Raw genomic sequence first — 16725 nt, 5'->3', positions numbered from 1 at the left:
AAATGCAGATGTCCTGTTATAGCAAATAAATCTATTCTCTTGCAAATTGATATGGTTCTAGACCTTATTCTTGCCCTTCTGTGCCTTTGAATCACTCTCAGCTGATACATAACCACTTCAAATGGCTCCATCTTCTCTGCTAGCAATGATCTGACAGAAATAACGACAGATCAGTGAAGGAGATAACTAATCCTAAATGTAACGCTAAACCACGCCCACTTTTATTTTCATGAATTGCACTTTCTTCCATTTTACCGCATTATTACCAAATTATTACCGAATGCTTGCTAACAGCTGTAGATAACTTTGATGAATCCTGAAATCAACTTAACAAATCCGGTATTTTACCGAACTGTCGTTAACCAATTCGATAAGTCTTGAGGAATCGAGGCCTTGGTGTGGAGAAAAAGAGGCACAGCAGACCAACATCAAAGTGCATGCAGTGGGGACACTGAGGTGGGCATTTGCGGTGTGTGTGTGCGTGTGTGTGCGTGTGTGTGTGGGGGGGGGGGGGGTCAAGGCGCATGAGGCAGAGTTTTTAAAAAAGTTAGGGGATTACTGGTTACACTAAAGTGTCTTATGCTCGTACTTTCTTTCCAGGTGTTGTGGAGGGGTGTTTTCAGAAAAGACAGTACCCTTCAATGCTTTAGCTTTGATTTTTTTTTTTGTTACATACTGAACTATCCTTGCAAACCTTAGAGAAAAAAGATAGCCGAAACTAGTCGGGACAAGAGCGAGCAGCACATACCAGGGTCGCATATAGAGGACACATAGTACCACACGGGGTGGGAAGCGAAATATGTCTAAAAAGGGGGTCCTAAGTGGATTAGGACACTCCTGAAGTAAATGTAACCTACACCCTTTGGTCTGCCTTTTATCCAGAAATAAATGAGAATTGTCAAGCCCACTGAAAGCATCTTATCTCGTTGCACCTTGAGTGCATATACAGGTGGTGGCAAGTGGGAAGATACACACCACTAAAGAAACCTCAAGAAGATTATATCTGCGCTGTGACTACTGAACTTCATTTAAGCCTGTCAGTGTGCTCACACTTGTCACAGTCCGTGTGCAGGCACACCCAGGTTGGATTTACTGGGGCTATGAAAAGGGAGATACAGAGCAAATAAAAATGTGGTAATTTTTTGAAAGTCTGCAGATATCTTTGCAAAGCATGCATTTGTCCTTAAAATTTAATTTTATTCCTTCCATAAAAAAGGAGCTGCGCTTAAAGTATAACCATGCTAACACTTTAAAGCCCACTTTAGAATGTATTTTATTTTTAGTGTCAGATAGAAACTAAAAATTGGGGGGTGGGGGCTTATCCCTTGCATATCCATGCAGGGCCGGATTTGTACTTTCCAATGCCCTAGGACTTCTTTCACCAACCACCAGATGAGGGGGAATTAGACAGGTTCTCCAAATACATACAGGGTGCATTTCTCTATGTTTTCCTTCTGTCCTGTGCAAGCTCCACTTTAAAGCATCTGAATGACATTTATTTATATTTGCTGAAAAATCTATGCATCTCTTTTGAGTGTTGAATGTACATATGGTGGTGTGCTCTAACATATGGACAGTATACAGGAACAAAGTCTGAAGAAGGCTTATTAGCAGAAAGCGTACTCTTTTTCTTTTAACCCAATAAATGGTATCATTTTGATTCAAAACTCTGCTTTCGCTGATGGCTAAGATGGTACAATGCTTTACTGCTACAGGAAAGTAGAAGAATTCCAAACCATACATACTAGCATAGAGGTAGTAACAGCTCAGGTGTCCTTTAAAGTGACAGTTTAGCAATGAAAGGGAAGAAAAGCAGTTCTCATAGATGAAGGACAGAAAATGAGTCAGAAAGAAGTTAACTGAAGCAATCACTGCTGGCTAGGAAGAAAAAAAAGAGAAACAGTTCAAAATTAGGGTTAGATCAGAAAGTAATTAGCTGCTGGGGTCAGTGTCGCAGCTGTAAAACAGAAAGTGAAGAAACTAGCAGAGCTCACTGATGTTTGTGAATGCCTTTAAAACTCAGTGGAACTTCGTTCTATCTGCTTTGTAATGTAAATCCCTGGTATTTCTCACATCAACTTGTATGTCCATCATACAGAGGAATAAATTATCAGGTGACAGCAGATGCTGACTGTCATAACACATCAGGAATTGTGAGAGAGAGATGCAGGGATTGGGGAACTCTGGAATTCAGCTATTAGTGCAGAGCAGGGCGCTGGCTGGCTGCACTGCGGGACCAGAAGAGATGATTTACTTTGGCATATGACCTCTTCTCTCTCCAAGTCCTGCCGCCCTTCTGATCTTATCTGATTTTATCGCCCTAGGCCATGGCCTTTGTGGCCTCCCCAGGAATCCGGCCCTGCATCCATGGATCTTTGTGTCTTTCATATAAAAACTGGTAGTCAGGGGCAGGAAATGAGGGGCAGCAAGGAACGCCAGGAAGTTTAACTCTCCATTATTTCAAAATGTTTTATTTCGTGCTTTATACATACAAAAGAACAGCACACCTTAGTTGTAGAGTGCTGGTGCAAGATTTCTAGGCAACGTTTATCTACAGTTCAATGAAGGAACTTCAAGTAAAATGTATTGTCCCATCACACACACACATGCAATATATTTGACCAAGTGGTCGACAACCACTTTGGGGTCTCAGCAGGGTCCCCTTTGTGAAGGCATGATGAAGACAAACATGTACATGTACACTTGAAGTTCCATGAAGCCTGTGTGCAGATTCCTCCTTTGAACTTTTTATTTTGTGCTTTGTCACTCTTGGGAAATATTTCACCATTTCCTGTCTACATAGGGAAGCAAGTGAAGTTCTCGCACATGAAGAAGCAAGGGCAACAGCAACCTACCAGAGGTTCTAAACCCACACTAACCAAATCTGCCATTAAAAGATTCTAGTGTTGGAAGTTGTAATATTTTCAGTAAGACCAAAGTTATTTGATGGTTGAGCATGTTGCACTTCCAAGAATGTTCTTAAAATAGAGTACGTGTTAAAGTAACTTAACAGAATCTTATAAAGTAGCTACAGCAACTTTTAATTATCTGCTTTTAACAAGTGAGTCAATCCAATTTGAAAATTACATCCTCACATTATTATTATTCCCACGGCACTGTGCTGTGAAAACAGTTTTGCTAATAATGCTCAGTGAGACTAACCTTTAAAATGCATGTTGTGGTTCAAAATTTCAAACCCGGGGGGATACTGTATGTCATAGCCTTGTGCATGGAAAGCTCCTAGTATTGCTAGCATACAGGGCAAAGAAAGGTTTTGGCCAATTATTGCTTTGTAATTGTATCAAATGGAGGCAACTTATACACTTACTTATTTAAAAAGTTTTGATGAAGTCAATATTTAAACTCTCTCAACAATTATTTTTTTTTGTTTGTTTTCTAAAGGACACCTAAAGTGAGAGAGATATGGAGGCTGCCATATTTATTTCCTTTTAAACAATGTAAATTTCCTGGCTACCCTGCTGACCCTCTGCCTCTAATCATTGTATCCATAAACCCTGAACAAGCATGCATATCAAGCATTTGACAACTGGAGATGTGGCCTCCACATTTCTCTCACTTGTCCTTTAGGCTGGTTTCACAGTGGGACGTTACAGGCGCACGTTAGAGCAGCCTGTAACGCACCCCACCGCACAGCAATGAAAAATCAATGGGCTGTTCACAGTGCCCACGTTGCGTTACATTGTAACGCTGCGCCATAATATAACGTACTGCATGCAGTACTTTGTAAGCGGCAGAGCCGCGTTAGACTGTTTGCACATGCTCAGTAACGTTGGGGAGTAGCGAAGAGCGGCCAGGCACATGGCTAATTAATATTCACTGCACTCAGTGACGTGCAGTGTTTACTTCCTGGAGCGGCCGCTCTGTGCGGCGATTGGCCGGGCGGGACCACGTGATGCCGCATGCGTTCAAGAGTGCACTTCACGGCATCATGGACGCCAGAGTGAGCTGCACAACGCGGCTCACTCTGACGTCCAAAGCAGGGAGCACCAGGCGTTGCGTTAGGGGCACGTTATGCAACCATAACGTCCCCTAAAACGCAACGTCCTGGTGTGAAACCAGCCTTAAGGCCCAAGATCTTCAGGCACGGATGTTAAAGCATCAAAAGCTTAAAAATCAACGTGTTCAGGTATTACATTTTTGCACGAAAAAGGGCTTTTTGCAGCTAAAAATCCAGTCTTCAAATTGTGATAACATGATTGAAGCTGCTGTGTGAGAGACTTAAAGAGGAACTCCAGTGAAAATAACTTAATGAACAAAAGTGCTTAATTTTTACAATAATTATGTATAAATGATTTAGTCGGTGTTTGCTCATTGTAAAATCTTTCCTCTCCCTGATTTACATTCTGACATTTATCATATGTTGACATTTTTACTGCTGGCAGGTGATGTCAGCGAAAGTAGCCGTTACTCACTTTTTTGGCAGTTGGAAACAGCTGTTATTTCCCACAATGCAACAAGGCTCCCAAAGTGTGATGTCAGCACCATGGGTCCTGACATCACACTGTGTGAGGTGTTTCAACACAATATCAGCCATACAGAGCCCCCAGTGGAGCGGCTTGAAAAAAGGAAAATATTTCTCATGGGAAAGGAGGTATCAGCTACTGATTGGGATGAAGTTCAAATCCTTGGTCATGGTTTCTTTTTACGTTTCAGGCTCTGAGGGTGCGGCTGTTGCCAGTATCTGCATTATAACATCTCCACTGTTCAGAGTGCAAGGGTCTGGCAAAGTGGCACAGTCTAAACGTGTCTGAGAACATTGCAGCCTACATCACAGACAGTACATGGCACAGGAAGAAGACAGAGTCTGATCTCTTGACCAACGATTTTACAAGTGATGTATTTGGCATCATCTAATCAATGAGCTTAACCAGGGGCGTTTCTAGGGTCCCTGGAGATCAGCGGCACCTGTGGGCACCAGGAGGGGAGGTACATGCGGCGCGCACAGCGCGCTGCGGCAAAAAATGGGCGTGGCCATGCGGTGAGTGGGCGTGGCCATGGGTGGGGCCAAATGTACATGAACTTAGCAGCGGTGTAAGCTACGGATAACGGGCCTGCCCATCGAAATATTGGACGGAGCCCCCTGTCCTTTATTTCGATCATTTACAATCAGTATAGGCATAGATCAAAGATGTATACGCACATACAATTTTGATTGGTCAATCACTGACCCCCAATTTCCCACCCCCGTGCAGTAAGTGGGCCAACAGACAATGAATTTTATGAACAGAGCTAAAATTGGCTAATCAAAATTGTATGTGTGTACCAGGCTTTACAGCTAATACTGTACATACTGAAAGTAGCAGGGATCAGCATACAATACAGCTGGTTTACAATCAATAAAGGCACAGAGTAACACCTTACACTGTACACACTGGAGGTAAATCAGCACACAGTGCAAGCACTAGAGAACAGCGTATACTGTACATACTGTAGGCAGCAGAATTCAGCACACTGCAGCTAGCGTGCCAAAAATATGACGATCACGTTGTGTGGCGTGCTTATCGCGCCGCACCAAAAAATGGGTGGGCCATGGACCAGAATATAGGTGTGGTAACGGGTGGAGACAAATTTACATGAACCTAGCAATGGTGGGACATCAGATTAGGACAGTGGTGGCGAACCTTTTGGAGGCCGAGTGCCCAAACTGCAACCCAAAAGTCACTTACCGGTATCTATCGCAAAGTGGCAACAGCAATTTAAACTAAATACTGTACAAACGTTTTAACTCATACATGAACATTATGGAAAATCCAAGTTGAAAATAAACTGTGAAGATAAACAATTTCATCCATCCTACTCCTGAAAAATGTATTCAATTTTTTAGAACCTCCCAGTTTTATTTTCTGTTTTAAAACGCTAAAAAAGTAGGTTTAATGCTATTGTCTCATATGATAAGGATTCAGCTTTTCCCATAGTCTCGCAGTTAGCAATCATGTGACCCCCAACAAGACATATTCAGCAATCATGAGGCCCCCAACAAATCAGGAGGCCCCCAACAAGACAAATTCAGCAATCATGAGGCCTCCAACAAATCATGAGGCCCCCAACAAGACAAATTCAGCAATCATGAGGCCCCCAACAAATCATGAGGCCCCCAACAAGACAAATTCAGCAATCATGAGGCCCCCAACAAATCATAAGGCTCCCAACAAGACACATTCAGCAGTCATGAGGCACATAAATAGACAGCATTTCACATAAATAGGCAGAATGCCCCCTTAATATGGTAGCCCCCCCAAGTTAGGTAGTGAGTGACAGGGACCCCCAGGTTAGCTAGTGAGTGACAGGCGCCTCCAGTTAGGTAGTGAGTGACAGGGACCCCGATAGTGAGTGACAGGGAGCACCTTTAGGTAGTGAGTGAGTGCCAGGGAGCCCCTTTAGGCAGTGAGTGAGTGCCAGGAAGCCCCTTTAGGCAGTGAGTGAGTGCCAGGAAGCCCCTTTAGGCAGTGAGTGAGTGCCAGGAAGCCCCTTTAGGCAGTGAGTGAGTGCCAGGGAGCCCCTTTAGGCAGTGAGTGAGTGACAGGAAGCCCCTTTAGGGAGTGAGTGAGTGCCAGGGAGCCCCTTTAGGGAGTGAGTGAGTGCCAGGGAGCCCCTTTAGGGAGTGAGTGCCAGGGAGCCCCTTTAGGGAGTGAGTGAGTGCCAGGGAGCCCCTTTAGGGAGTGAGTGAGTGCCAGGGGAGCCCCTTTAGGGAGTGAGTGAGTGCCAGGGAGCCCCTTTAGGGAGTGAGTGAGTGACAGGGAGGCCCCCTCTCTAGCCGCCGCCGCCGCCGCCGCTTCCCCCCCTACCTCTCAGCAGACCTCAGGATCAGCGGCGACCCGACCAGATGTACGAGCGGGCGCTGGACGCACCCGCTCGATATGCGGAAGTGATGTCACTTCCGCATATCAGTGCGGGCGCTGGGTCCTAGCGCCCGCACGATTGGTCGCCGGCTCGCCGCCTGATCCTGAGGTCTGAGACGCGGCGGCGGCGGCTGGAGGGAGCCGCTGACAAAGGGGGCAGCGGCGGCCGGGAGATCCGTGGCACCCCAGGAAAGATTGGGGGCACGTGCCCCCCTAAAACAGGGCTAGCGACGCCCCTGAGCTTAACAGTAGATAGAAGTGCGTATGCAGACCTAGAAAAAAAACTGGGGGGCTTAAAGCAAACCTGTTACAAATACGATATGCTGCTAAAGTGGAAGCAACGTGAATTTATCTGAGTGTCCCCATTAGTAAATAAATAACCCATCAAACTAGGAACCTGTTCACATAAATGTGGCAGAGACAGATCTCTGATCAAATGTTATCAGTGAGAGATCAGTTTCCCACCCATTCATGCAAACCAATTTCTGATAGGTTTCTCTTGGAAACTGGCCTAGCCTAGCTCCACCTTACAAATTTTCAATTTGCATATTACTTCTTAAGTCCATATCTTAAGAACCGTTTATTTTGGCATAACATTTTTACTGAAGATAATTTCTGAATATGGACAATTTAAATTGTGTTTATATTGCCCAAGTTTCATACAGGTGGGTAGCTTATATGCAGCAAAACTTGTGGAGAAACGTGATCAGTTTGATCAGGTGAAAGTTTTGCTCTGATTTGTTGAGGTTAGTTCCTGATATAGCACATGGTCAAGACCACTAAATCAGAGTCTTATAAATCTGTCACTTACCAAACTGATCATGTGATTTTTCATCAGTTCTGGTTCATACAAGCAACAATACTCAGAAATAAGATACTGAAAACATCTGAAGTAATGCAGATATAATGCAGGCTAGAGTACTGCTCCAGGATCCATTGTCTGGCTGATTTTCTAACAAGTCCTAAAACTCCTCTGGCCCAGGGCAAGTGTACTACTGAAAGACAGCGACCCGGAAGTAGTACAGGGCCATAGCTGTTAGCAGGTGAGCTGTTCTCCTATGCAGGCGAGCTGTTTGCCTACATCACTATTAGTCCATCAACACTGAACAGCAATGGTGTGTATGGCAAGGTAGCAACAAGAAAGCCACTGCTAAAATCATGCGGTAAGACAAGTATGGAATAATTTCTTTGTGGATGGATGAGGCCAAGACATAACTTTTTGGGCTTTACTTTGGAGAGAGTAAAACACTGCATTCCAGTATAAGAACCTTATCCTAACTGTGAACCATGATGGTGGGAGTGTTCTGTTTGGGCCTGTTTTGCTACATATTTCATGGACTGCTTGCCATTACTAGCAGAACAAAGAATTCTGCACTATACCATCTGTTTTAAGAAGGCAACATTGTATTCAGCAAACTATACAAGAGAACTCTTAATGAAAACATCAACACATCTGTCCGTGAATTGCATTTCAAAGGACAGTAGGTCATGCACTAAGTCAATGATTCTGAATGCATGCGCCATCCTACCAAAGTATGGTTAAATAAGACAAAGGCCAAGTCAAAGTAAAAAGCTTAATTCAGTTGAAATGTTGAAACATTAAAGCAAATCAGAACTGATTAAAAAGAAAAAAAACTTGATACAGTACTTATCTCAGTAGAGAGAAGCCTCTGGATGCTCTATAGCAGAGTTCCCCAACCCTGTCCTCAAGGCCCACCAACAGTACATGTTTTGCAGAAAACCACAAATATTCACAGGTGAGGTAATTAGTGTTTTAGCAGAGCTGATTAACTACCTCTGCGGATTTCCACAAAAAATGCACTGTTGGTGGGCCTTTAGGACAGGGTTGGGGAACACTGCATAGTATTGCCCGATCCTCCTCTACTGCTGGCTGGGAGTCTGGGACCCTCTTATTTTTCAGGGCCACACTCAGTGTACAAGCAGGGCTGTACTACGCATCTGCAAGCGTGGACTCCGCCTGCACAGTAGCACAAAGCCACTCTTGCACACAGGGAAAAGCCGTACACAACTGGCTTTGTGCTATTGCACAGGCATGGCCCATACTTGCACATGCGCAGTATGGCCGTGCTTGTACATAGAGGGAAGTGTGGCCATGAGCAACATATTTGACAATATTGTAGAAGAGATTTAGAGGAGCCTCTCACTGGAACGGAGAGGTGTTAGAAGATTGGGCACACATTTAATCTCTCCAGAGACTTAAATCACTAGTTCATTTGAGGAAACCCAACAATATCCAAGAGCTGAAGCTGTTCTGTGAGGAGGAATTGGCTAAATTCCCATTGAGTCAATGTTCAGGGCTGATCAACAGTTACCAGAAACATTTAGTTGCAGTTAATAATACAAAAAGGGGTCACATCAAATATACTGGGAGAGCAGTAATCACTTACTTTTGCCAGATGCTGATAAGCTATTGCATCATTTTTTCATACATATACGACCTAATATAATGTTTTCATTGGTTCTACTAGATTTTCTTCATCTACTTTTAGTGGCTGGATACTAGGTAAAGGGAACCTTAACTGAGAGTGATATGGATGTTTCCTGTTAAACAATGCCAGTGGCCTGACAGTCCAGCTGATCTCTGTGACTGCAATAGTGGCTGAATCACACCCTGAAACAAGCATGCAGCTAATCCAGTCTGACTTCAGTCAGAGCACCTGATCTGCATGCTTGTTCAGGGGCTGTGGCTAAAAGTATTAGAGACACAGGATCAGCAGGAGAGTCAGGCAACTGGTATTATTTTAAAAGGAAAAATCCATATCCTTCTCAGTTTAGGTTCCCTTTAAGGCCTCTGACACAGGAGACCAGGTTTCGAATGTCAGCTTTTTCTATTCAGTAAGCCAGCACCTACCACCTGGAGTCCACCAGGAGGAAAGCACAATTTAAAGGTTCTGTTTCTTGTCTTGGTTGAAAATCAGATGATGTTTTAGGTCACATTCACATAAAAATATACATTTTAAAGAGTTCACCTCATCTGGAGCTGTCCAGTGGTGCAGGATTATTGGACACAAGTTATTACATTCCTACATGATAAAATGGGCTGCCTCATGAACTCAGATCCAATCCTTTGTCTCCTGGGTGTTATCCAAGGTGAAGGGATGGAAGGTTCTCTTCAGACCTTCCTAACTGAAGTGCTGTTTATGGGACATCAGGAGGTGGTGTGCAGGCCTGCACTTGTCCAATATATATATGTTATATGCTCTAACTATGCTCTGCCCTTTAGGCATGTGCCTGTACTGTAATATGTCGTTGCCATAACCTCTTTACCATTGTAACTATGGTATATCTGTCAACTTCACTGGAATTACTTCCAAAGTGTATACATATATCTGATGACTATGTAACCAGCTTCTGTTAGCTTTCACCGATGTGTTTATAGACCAACCTGTACTTAAGTGCTTTATTTCCTTATGTATCTAATACTGCCTTATCTGAACAATCAAACTCTTCTTTGTTTAAAAAAAGAGTTCATAAACTTCCAAAGCACCACTCTAGATGGAAAAAAGTTAAAACCCTTTATACATTTTCCTTGTTAAAACAAAGGCTAAAGAGGTATTTCATGGATACAAGGTTTAATCTATTAATTTGTGTTTGGAGTTGTAATACTCCAAGGAAACAAAGTTAAACTGCTTCACAAGAATAGTCAGAATCATCAGGGACAATGAAAGCCTTATAAGCTGCGATAAGTGATGTCTGGTCTGAGATCCGCACCTGAAAACAACCACATTGTGAGGTAAGCCACACATACCACCTATAATTATGTAGGAACAATTGATAATGTTGCCCTTTTTCACTTGAATGCTGACACAAGGTAGGCATCGGAATCACACTTGTCATCTGTACCCATAGTAACCAAAGAATGGCCAGTGGAATTTTGTCAGTTTAGGGAGCGTATGTATAGGGTTTGCCATTCTTTAACAAATTGCATATAAGTCAGCTTTAGCTGACTTATATGCAATTGAAATGTAGTTGAGTTAAACTTTGTCCAAAACTTATACATGTTTTGCCTAGAGTGGGGACAGAACAGAAAAAACAACAACTTGGTACCCACATTTGATTTATTGCTACAGTGATTATGTATTGCAATCACTGTATGCGTACATCTAATATGAGCACAGGCAGGGCCGGATTTAGAGCTGTGGAGCCTATAGGCACAGAAGATCTGGCGCCCTAAACTCCACCCCCACAGCACAGGCCACACCTTAAGCCACACCCCCTTTTGTTACGGCGCCCTCGGTGCCCATTAATAAGCATCCTAGCAGTCCAGTACCCAATATTTAATGGGGGACCTATTTACTCCTCAATGACACTATTTCAATGGGCCTATGGTGGCGCCCGAAAAATTACGTTATTTTCTTTTTCTGTGGCGATTGGTGGCATGGTTGTTAAGTGTCAGGTAGGGTGTTTGTGTGTGTGTGGGGGGGGGCAGTTAGGCATCAGGTAGGGTGTTTGTGCGGAATGGGTGGTAAGTATTAGGTGTCAGTAAGGTGTCTGTGCAGTGTGGGATGGTTGGGCGTCAGAGGGGAGGGTTTTGTGTGAAAGTATGGGTAGGTGGAGCTATAGTAAAATATTGGTATTTAATACCAATATTTTACAATCCTTTTTTGCACTTTAATAGTAAAATATTGGTAAATGTACCTATATTTTACTATCAGCTTGCCAGGGCACCCACATTTTTAGGTGCCCTTTGATTACGTACACTACACACACACACTAACAGATCACACACACTCACTAACACATGAGATCACACACACACAAGCGCACAGAGATCACACACACACAAACACACAGAGATCATACACACACAAATATCACACGCTCACTAACCTAGAGATCACACACACACAAAGATCACATGCTCACTAACACACACAGATCACACTTACACACACAGATCACTTCATAGATCACTCTCACACACACAGACCACTCACACACACACAGATCACACTCACTGAAAACATACTCCCCCTCATGCACACACATAAAACAAAACCTTCACTCCCCCATTCAATCATCTAGCTAACAGAAGGGAAAAGTACCATTCAAATGATGCAGCCAGGTGTCACTCTTTGTCAGGCTGGGGCCAAGCAGCAGGAATCAATCGGAGGAGAAAGCTATGCATCTGCAGCCCCCGGCCTGACCCCTTCCCCCTACTGTCACAGATCATAGGGGAAAGATCAGATTCTGCGTGGCCCTCAAGTCCCAACAGCATACACACAGGGGGTGGAGCTGCAGCCTATACAGGACAGGGCTATCTGACAGGGCTGCTTCGTCTGCCCCCCTCCCTGCCTGTCTCAATCAGTGTCACTCGAATTACACATGCGGGCTGGCTGCTGTTGTGAACAGGAGAGGGGGGCAGAGCCGAGATTTTTGCCTACTACCTCCGTTCGAGTTCTCTTAGCACAGGCAGGCTGATTTCACAGGAGGTGAGGGAAGTCTGCTCAGCCCTGGCCACCCACAGTTTCTCCCAGTCCCAGCCGAGCAGATAGCGGCAGGAGAGGCTGACAAGCATGCTGCCCGCTCCCCATGAGTGCCTATGCACGCAGCTGCTGCTCACTAGCAAGTTGCAGCGCTGCGTGCAGGCATGAATACGGCGGGGGGCGGGAAGAAAGGGAAGGGACAGACTGTAAGTGAGTGACTCGCCGCCCTCAGCCTGGCTGTCACTGTAGTTGCAGCCGCCGGATCGTGACGTAAGTGGGCGGGGCGAGCGGCGCTTTCGTGGAGGAACACATTTTTAGGTTCTTAACTAAGAAGGGGACTATTTAAAACCCGCCCTTGCACAATCAGGCGCCTATAGGCACGTGCCTAGTGTGCCTTATGGTAAATCCGGCCCTGAGCACAGGTGTCCACTGAAGTCAGCTCTCCTTCCCTTCACCTGTTTTCTGAGTTACGGTAGTTATGGCTTGGCCAGTAGTGAGCTGCAGCCGACCACATCCTGCTCATTCTCCCCTCCCCTTTCTGTAGAATAGAATCCACTGTCCAGCAGAGAACTGAGCAGCTCATCCGTACACTGATCAGGAATAAAGTGTCTCACACAATAATCCTAACATTTACATTTCTGTAGTGCTTTTCTCCTGTTGGACTCAAAGCGCTTAAGAGCTGCAGCCACTAAGGGCACACTCAAGAGGCCACCCTGCAGTGTTAGGAAGTCTTTCCCAAGGACTTCTTACTGAATAGGTACTGACCCTATCCAGGATTCGAACCCTGGTCTCCCATGTCAAAGGCAGAGCCCTTAACCAGTATACTATCCAGCCACAGTAAACACAAAAGATCTGTATAAGCTGTTCCTTCTCCCTTGCAACAGACAATATAATCGTATCCTGATGTAACATAATTATATCTCTACGGTACATTCACATTGGGTGCAGTGGAACAGGTTCCATCTAAGTAACACACAGTATACTGTGCATTTACCAGACAACTGTGCACATTTACAGTGGCGGTGAGGCATACTTTCAATGTACTGTATGATTCACTGTACACTTCTAAAGCACAATAAGATTTTTCACCACCGTTGTGATGTTATCGTTATGTGATGTTATCGTTAACGTTATGTGTATAAAATGACCCTAAGAGATGGTGTCTGCAGCTTCCCTGGAATGATTTCCTTTCAGTGTCCTGACAATCACCTATTACTGTAACAAAGTTGATAGAAAATATTACTAAGATGCTAGTAGTGACCTCTCTTCACCAAAAGTTGCAAATAACAACCAGAACCTTTTTTTCTTGTACAGATAAGCCACCCATCACATGCAACAAGACTCCATGGCCCTTATTCAATTCACTTTTACTCCTAGATGATATTCTCACATCTTATCACTAAAATGCCTTTCTCAATAAGTTTTTATTGAATTATATTAACAATAACAATACACAACATAAAGAGAATATATGTCATCTTGAGTAATGCAGTACATATTATAACACATAGAATGCATGGATATCCTAAGGTAGAATATAGGCATCATAGATCACTGTTAAAGTTAGATGACACCGTTATAATAAACATTCACTAAAAGAGAACAAAAGTACAATACAAAGGAACATAAACATTATACATTGAAATAGATCAACTTCTATCTACACTAAAATGCCTTTCAAGCCACCAGCAAGCAAGAAAACACTATTAATTTTGAAGTACTTTTTAACCTACTTTATGGTACTTTCAATTGCGTGTGAAAAAAAGTGCTGAAAATATATTTTAAACAGAAGATGAAACATTTTCTTCTACGAGAAAACTTAAGAGAAAACGTAAATTTGAAAGGGCTCATGCCGCCTATTCAATTGATTTGTCATCTTACCTACAAAATAAAGTCCTAAAAAGTGGGTAAAAACTAATACCAAACTTATTTTGGGCAGCCTTATTGTACTTTGAAAATGTGTAGTCCAGTGTTAACTAGCACACTTGTTGGATAGCTTATATGTCATATTAACCACTCCATCCATTTTACAGCTATAATTGTACTTGTTATTTACTTTTACTTTGTTCATCCTGTAGATATATAGCTGACAAAAAGTGAAACTGGTGGATGTGACTTCTCCAAATTCAATATTTAATATCCACATTTCCACGTAGATGTGAACACTCTGCCCTGCATGAATTAAACACTCCTAGAAGGAATTCGCCATGCCAAATGTCTGCTTACAGCCAATTAGCAGCCACTCCATGTACAACTTCCTGCATTTTACCTGTAAAACAGATGAACTTTAGTGAAAGGAGGCAAGTTGTTTTCAATAATGTTTGTTGAGATATGTGCACTGTAAATAGCTGTCCTGGAGGCAACAGGTTTTCATTTTCTGCAAAAGTAGAGGTACACCTTAAGCTTATGGGCAACAATAGATGTAATATTTCCTTTGCACAACTTCACCCAAAACTGATCCCTCAAATTAGGGGAGTGCACCAGCCACACTGAGGACTCTTACCATGGTTGCAAAGGAAATTAGAATTCAGCATATATAGAAAGTCATAACTGGCTATATGCTAATTGGAAAGGTTATATCAACAACATTACAAAAGAATTGGTCTATGAATTACAAGTGCCATTTTTTTAAATAACGGTGGTGACATTCCTACAGTATAAATTTCTCTCCAGCCCATCTCCATAAAGATGAATGCCTGGAACTACACAAGAGTTCATGAATTCATTCTCATGGGTCTCACCAGCCGCCAGGATGTGCAGATTGCCTTATTTGTGATATTTCTTATTTGCTACCTGGCATCGCTTGTTGGTAATATCCTTATTATTTCAATTAGCAGGATAAGCCCCCATCTACACACTCCAATGTACTTATTCTTGAGTAATCTGTCCTTTCTGGACATCTGGTTCACCTCAAGCATTGTCCCCAAAATGCTCATAAACTTTCTGTCTGTGAAAAAAAGTATATCATTTGATGGTTGTTTCGCCCAGCTGTTTATGCATATGGGTTTAGGAGGGGCAGAATGTTGTATATTGTTAGCAATGGCTTATGATCGCTATGTGGCTATATGCAGCCCATTACACTACACCACTATAATGCATCCAGTCTTGTGCATTAAGATGGCTAGTGGCTCTTGGATTGGAGGTCTGGCAAATTCATTAATACACACAGTCTTTGCACTGCAATTGCCTTTTTGTGGTCCAAATACCATTAATCATTTTTTCTGTGAGGTGCCCACTGTAGTGGAGCTGGCATGTACAGATGTATCTCTTAATAAAACGGTCATTTTCCTTTGTGCCATATTTGTAGTGATGCTCCCATTTTTCCTCATTCTCATTACTTACGGCTACATTATCTCCAGTATACTAAAAATTAGTACATCATTGGGACGAAAGAAGGCTTTCTCTACGTGTGCTTCACACATTATAGTAGTAACTTTGTTCTATGGGACAATCATATTTATGTACATGAGGCCAGGAGACAGTCACGTGGCCAATCAGGACAAAATGGCTACCTTGTTCTACAGTGTTGTGACTCCAATGCTGAACCCTTTCATCTATACCTTGAGAAATCAGGATGTTAAAGCTGCAGTGTTGGGAATTATAAGAAAAAAGGTGGTGTGAGAATGAGAACAACAACAAATATTAAATATGTATTAAAAGTTATAAACTAAAAAACGGACCTATACTGAGTATGAAAGCTGGGATTACTGATCCTCAATCTACAAAATGCTCGTGTCTAGTCATGTGCTGCTGCTCTGTCTTTAACACTACAGATCTGAATAAATTGCAATCACAAAAGAAAAAAAAATATCTATCTCTTAGGGTAAATTTCTATTGGAAAAACGTTTTTAGTGCTTTGGTGGGAATTTTGTGACATCTTTCATTTTCATGGTGCAATTACATTTGCATTTCTCTAACAGTTTGTTAGAAAAGCAAAATTAAAACTGGGATATTGAAAAAATGACAAAAAGCACATTTGATGTGCAATTTTCTTATGCGCTCATTGAATTTAACCTAAACACAAAACATAACAAAAATGCAGCAGGCCCTATGTTTGCGCCTAAATCGATTTGCATCAGTGGAATCAGGGCACACAAGTGTTCTGAATATCAGATTACAATATTTGCAATGAAAAACATATCTAAAGGTGGCCCCACACTATACAATAACACCTTACATTATCCAGTTTTGGGGAGTTTTTTTAATAAAAATTATTTGTGTTGTATTGAAAAATTTTATGTTTGATTTCTTTTTCAATCAAAAAATGTTATTAAATTTCCAGGTTTTGTTTTACCATATATTTTCCAGTCAGCCGTGGTGGAAAATTCTGATAAATTTTTCAGAACATGAAATGGTGTAGGGTAGATTGTATATTTTTTGATTTATAGTCCCAAGCAATTTTTTCGGGGCTTGCAATC

The 16725-nt window shown here is 42.6% G+C and overlaps 1 protein-coding gene across 1 annotated transcript; it reads left to right on the top strand.

The window, feature by feature from the left end:
* Positions 1-14995: 14995 nt before the first annotated feature.
* Positions 14996-15928, top strand: LOC137562248 (olfactory receptor 2G3-like). The gene has a single exon (XM_068273580.1). It carries the CDS (start codon positions 14996-14998, stop codon positions 15926-15928), a length of 933 nt encoding a protein of 310 aa, XP_068129681.1.
* Positions 15929-16725: the final 797 nt, after the last annotated feature.

The sequence above is a fragment of the Hyperolius riggenbachi genome, chromosome 3 (assembly GCF_040937935.1).
Source record: "Hyperolius riggenbachi isolate aHypRig1 chromosome 3, aHypRig1.pri, whole genome shotgun sequence".
NCBI lineage: Eukaryota > Metazoa > Chordata > Amphibia > Anura > Hyperoliidae > Hyperolius > Hyperolius riggenbachi.
This window is presented reverse-complemented; position numbering and strand designations above follow the sequence as displayed.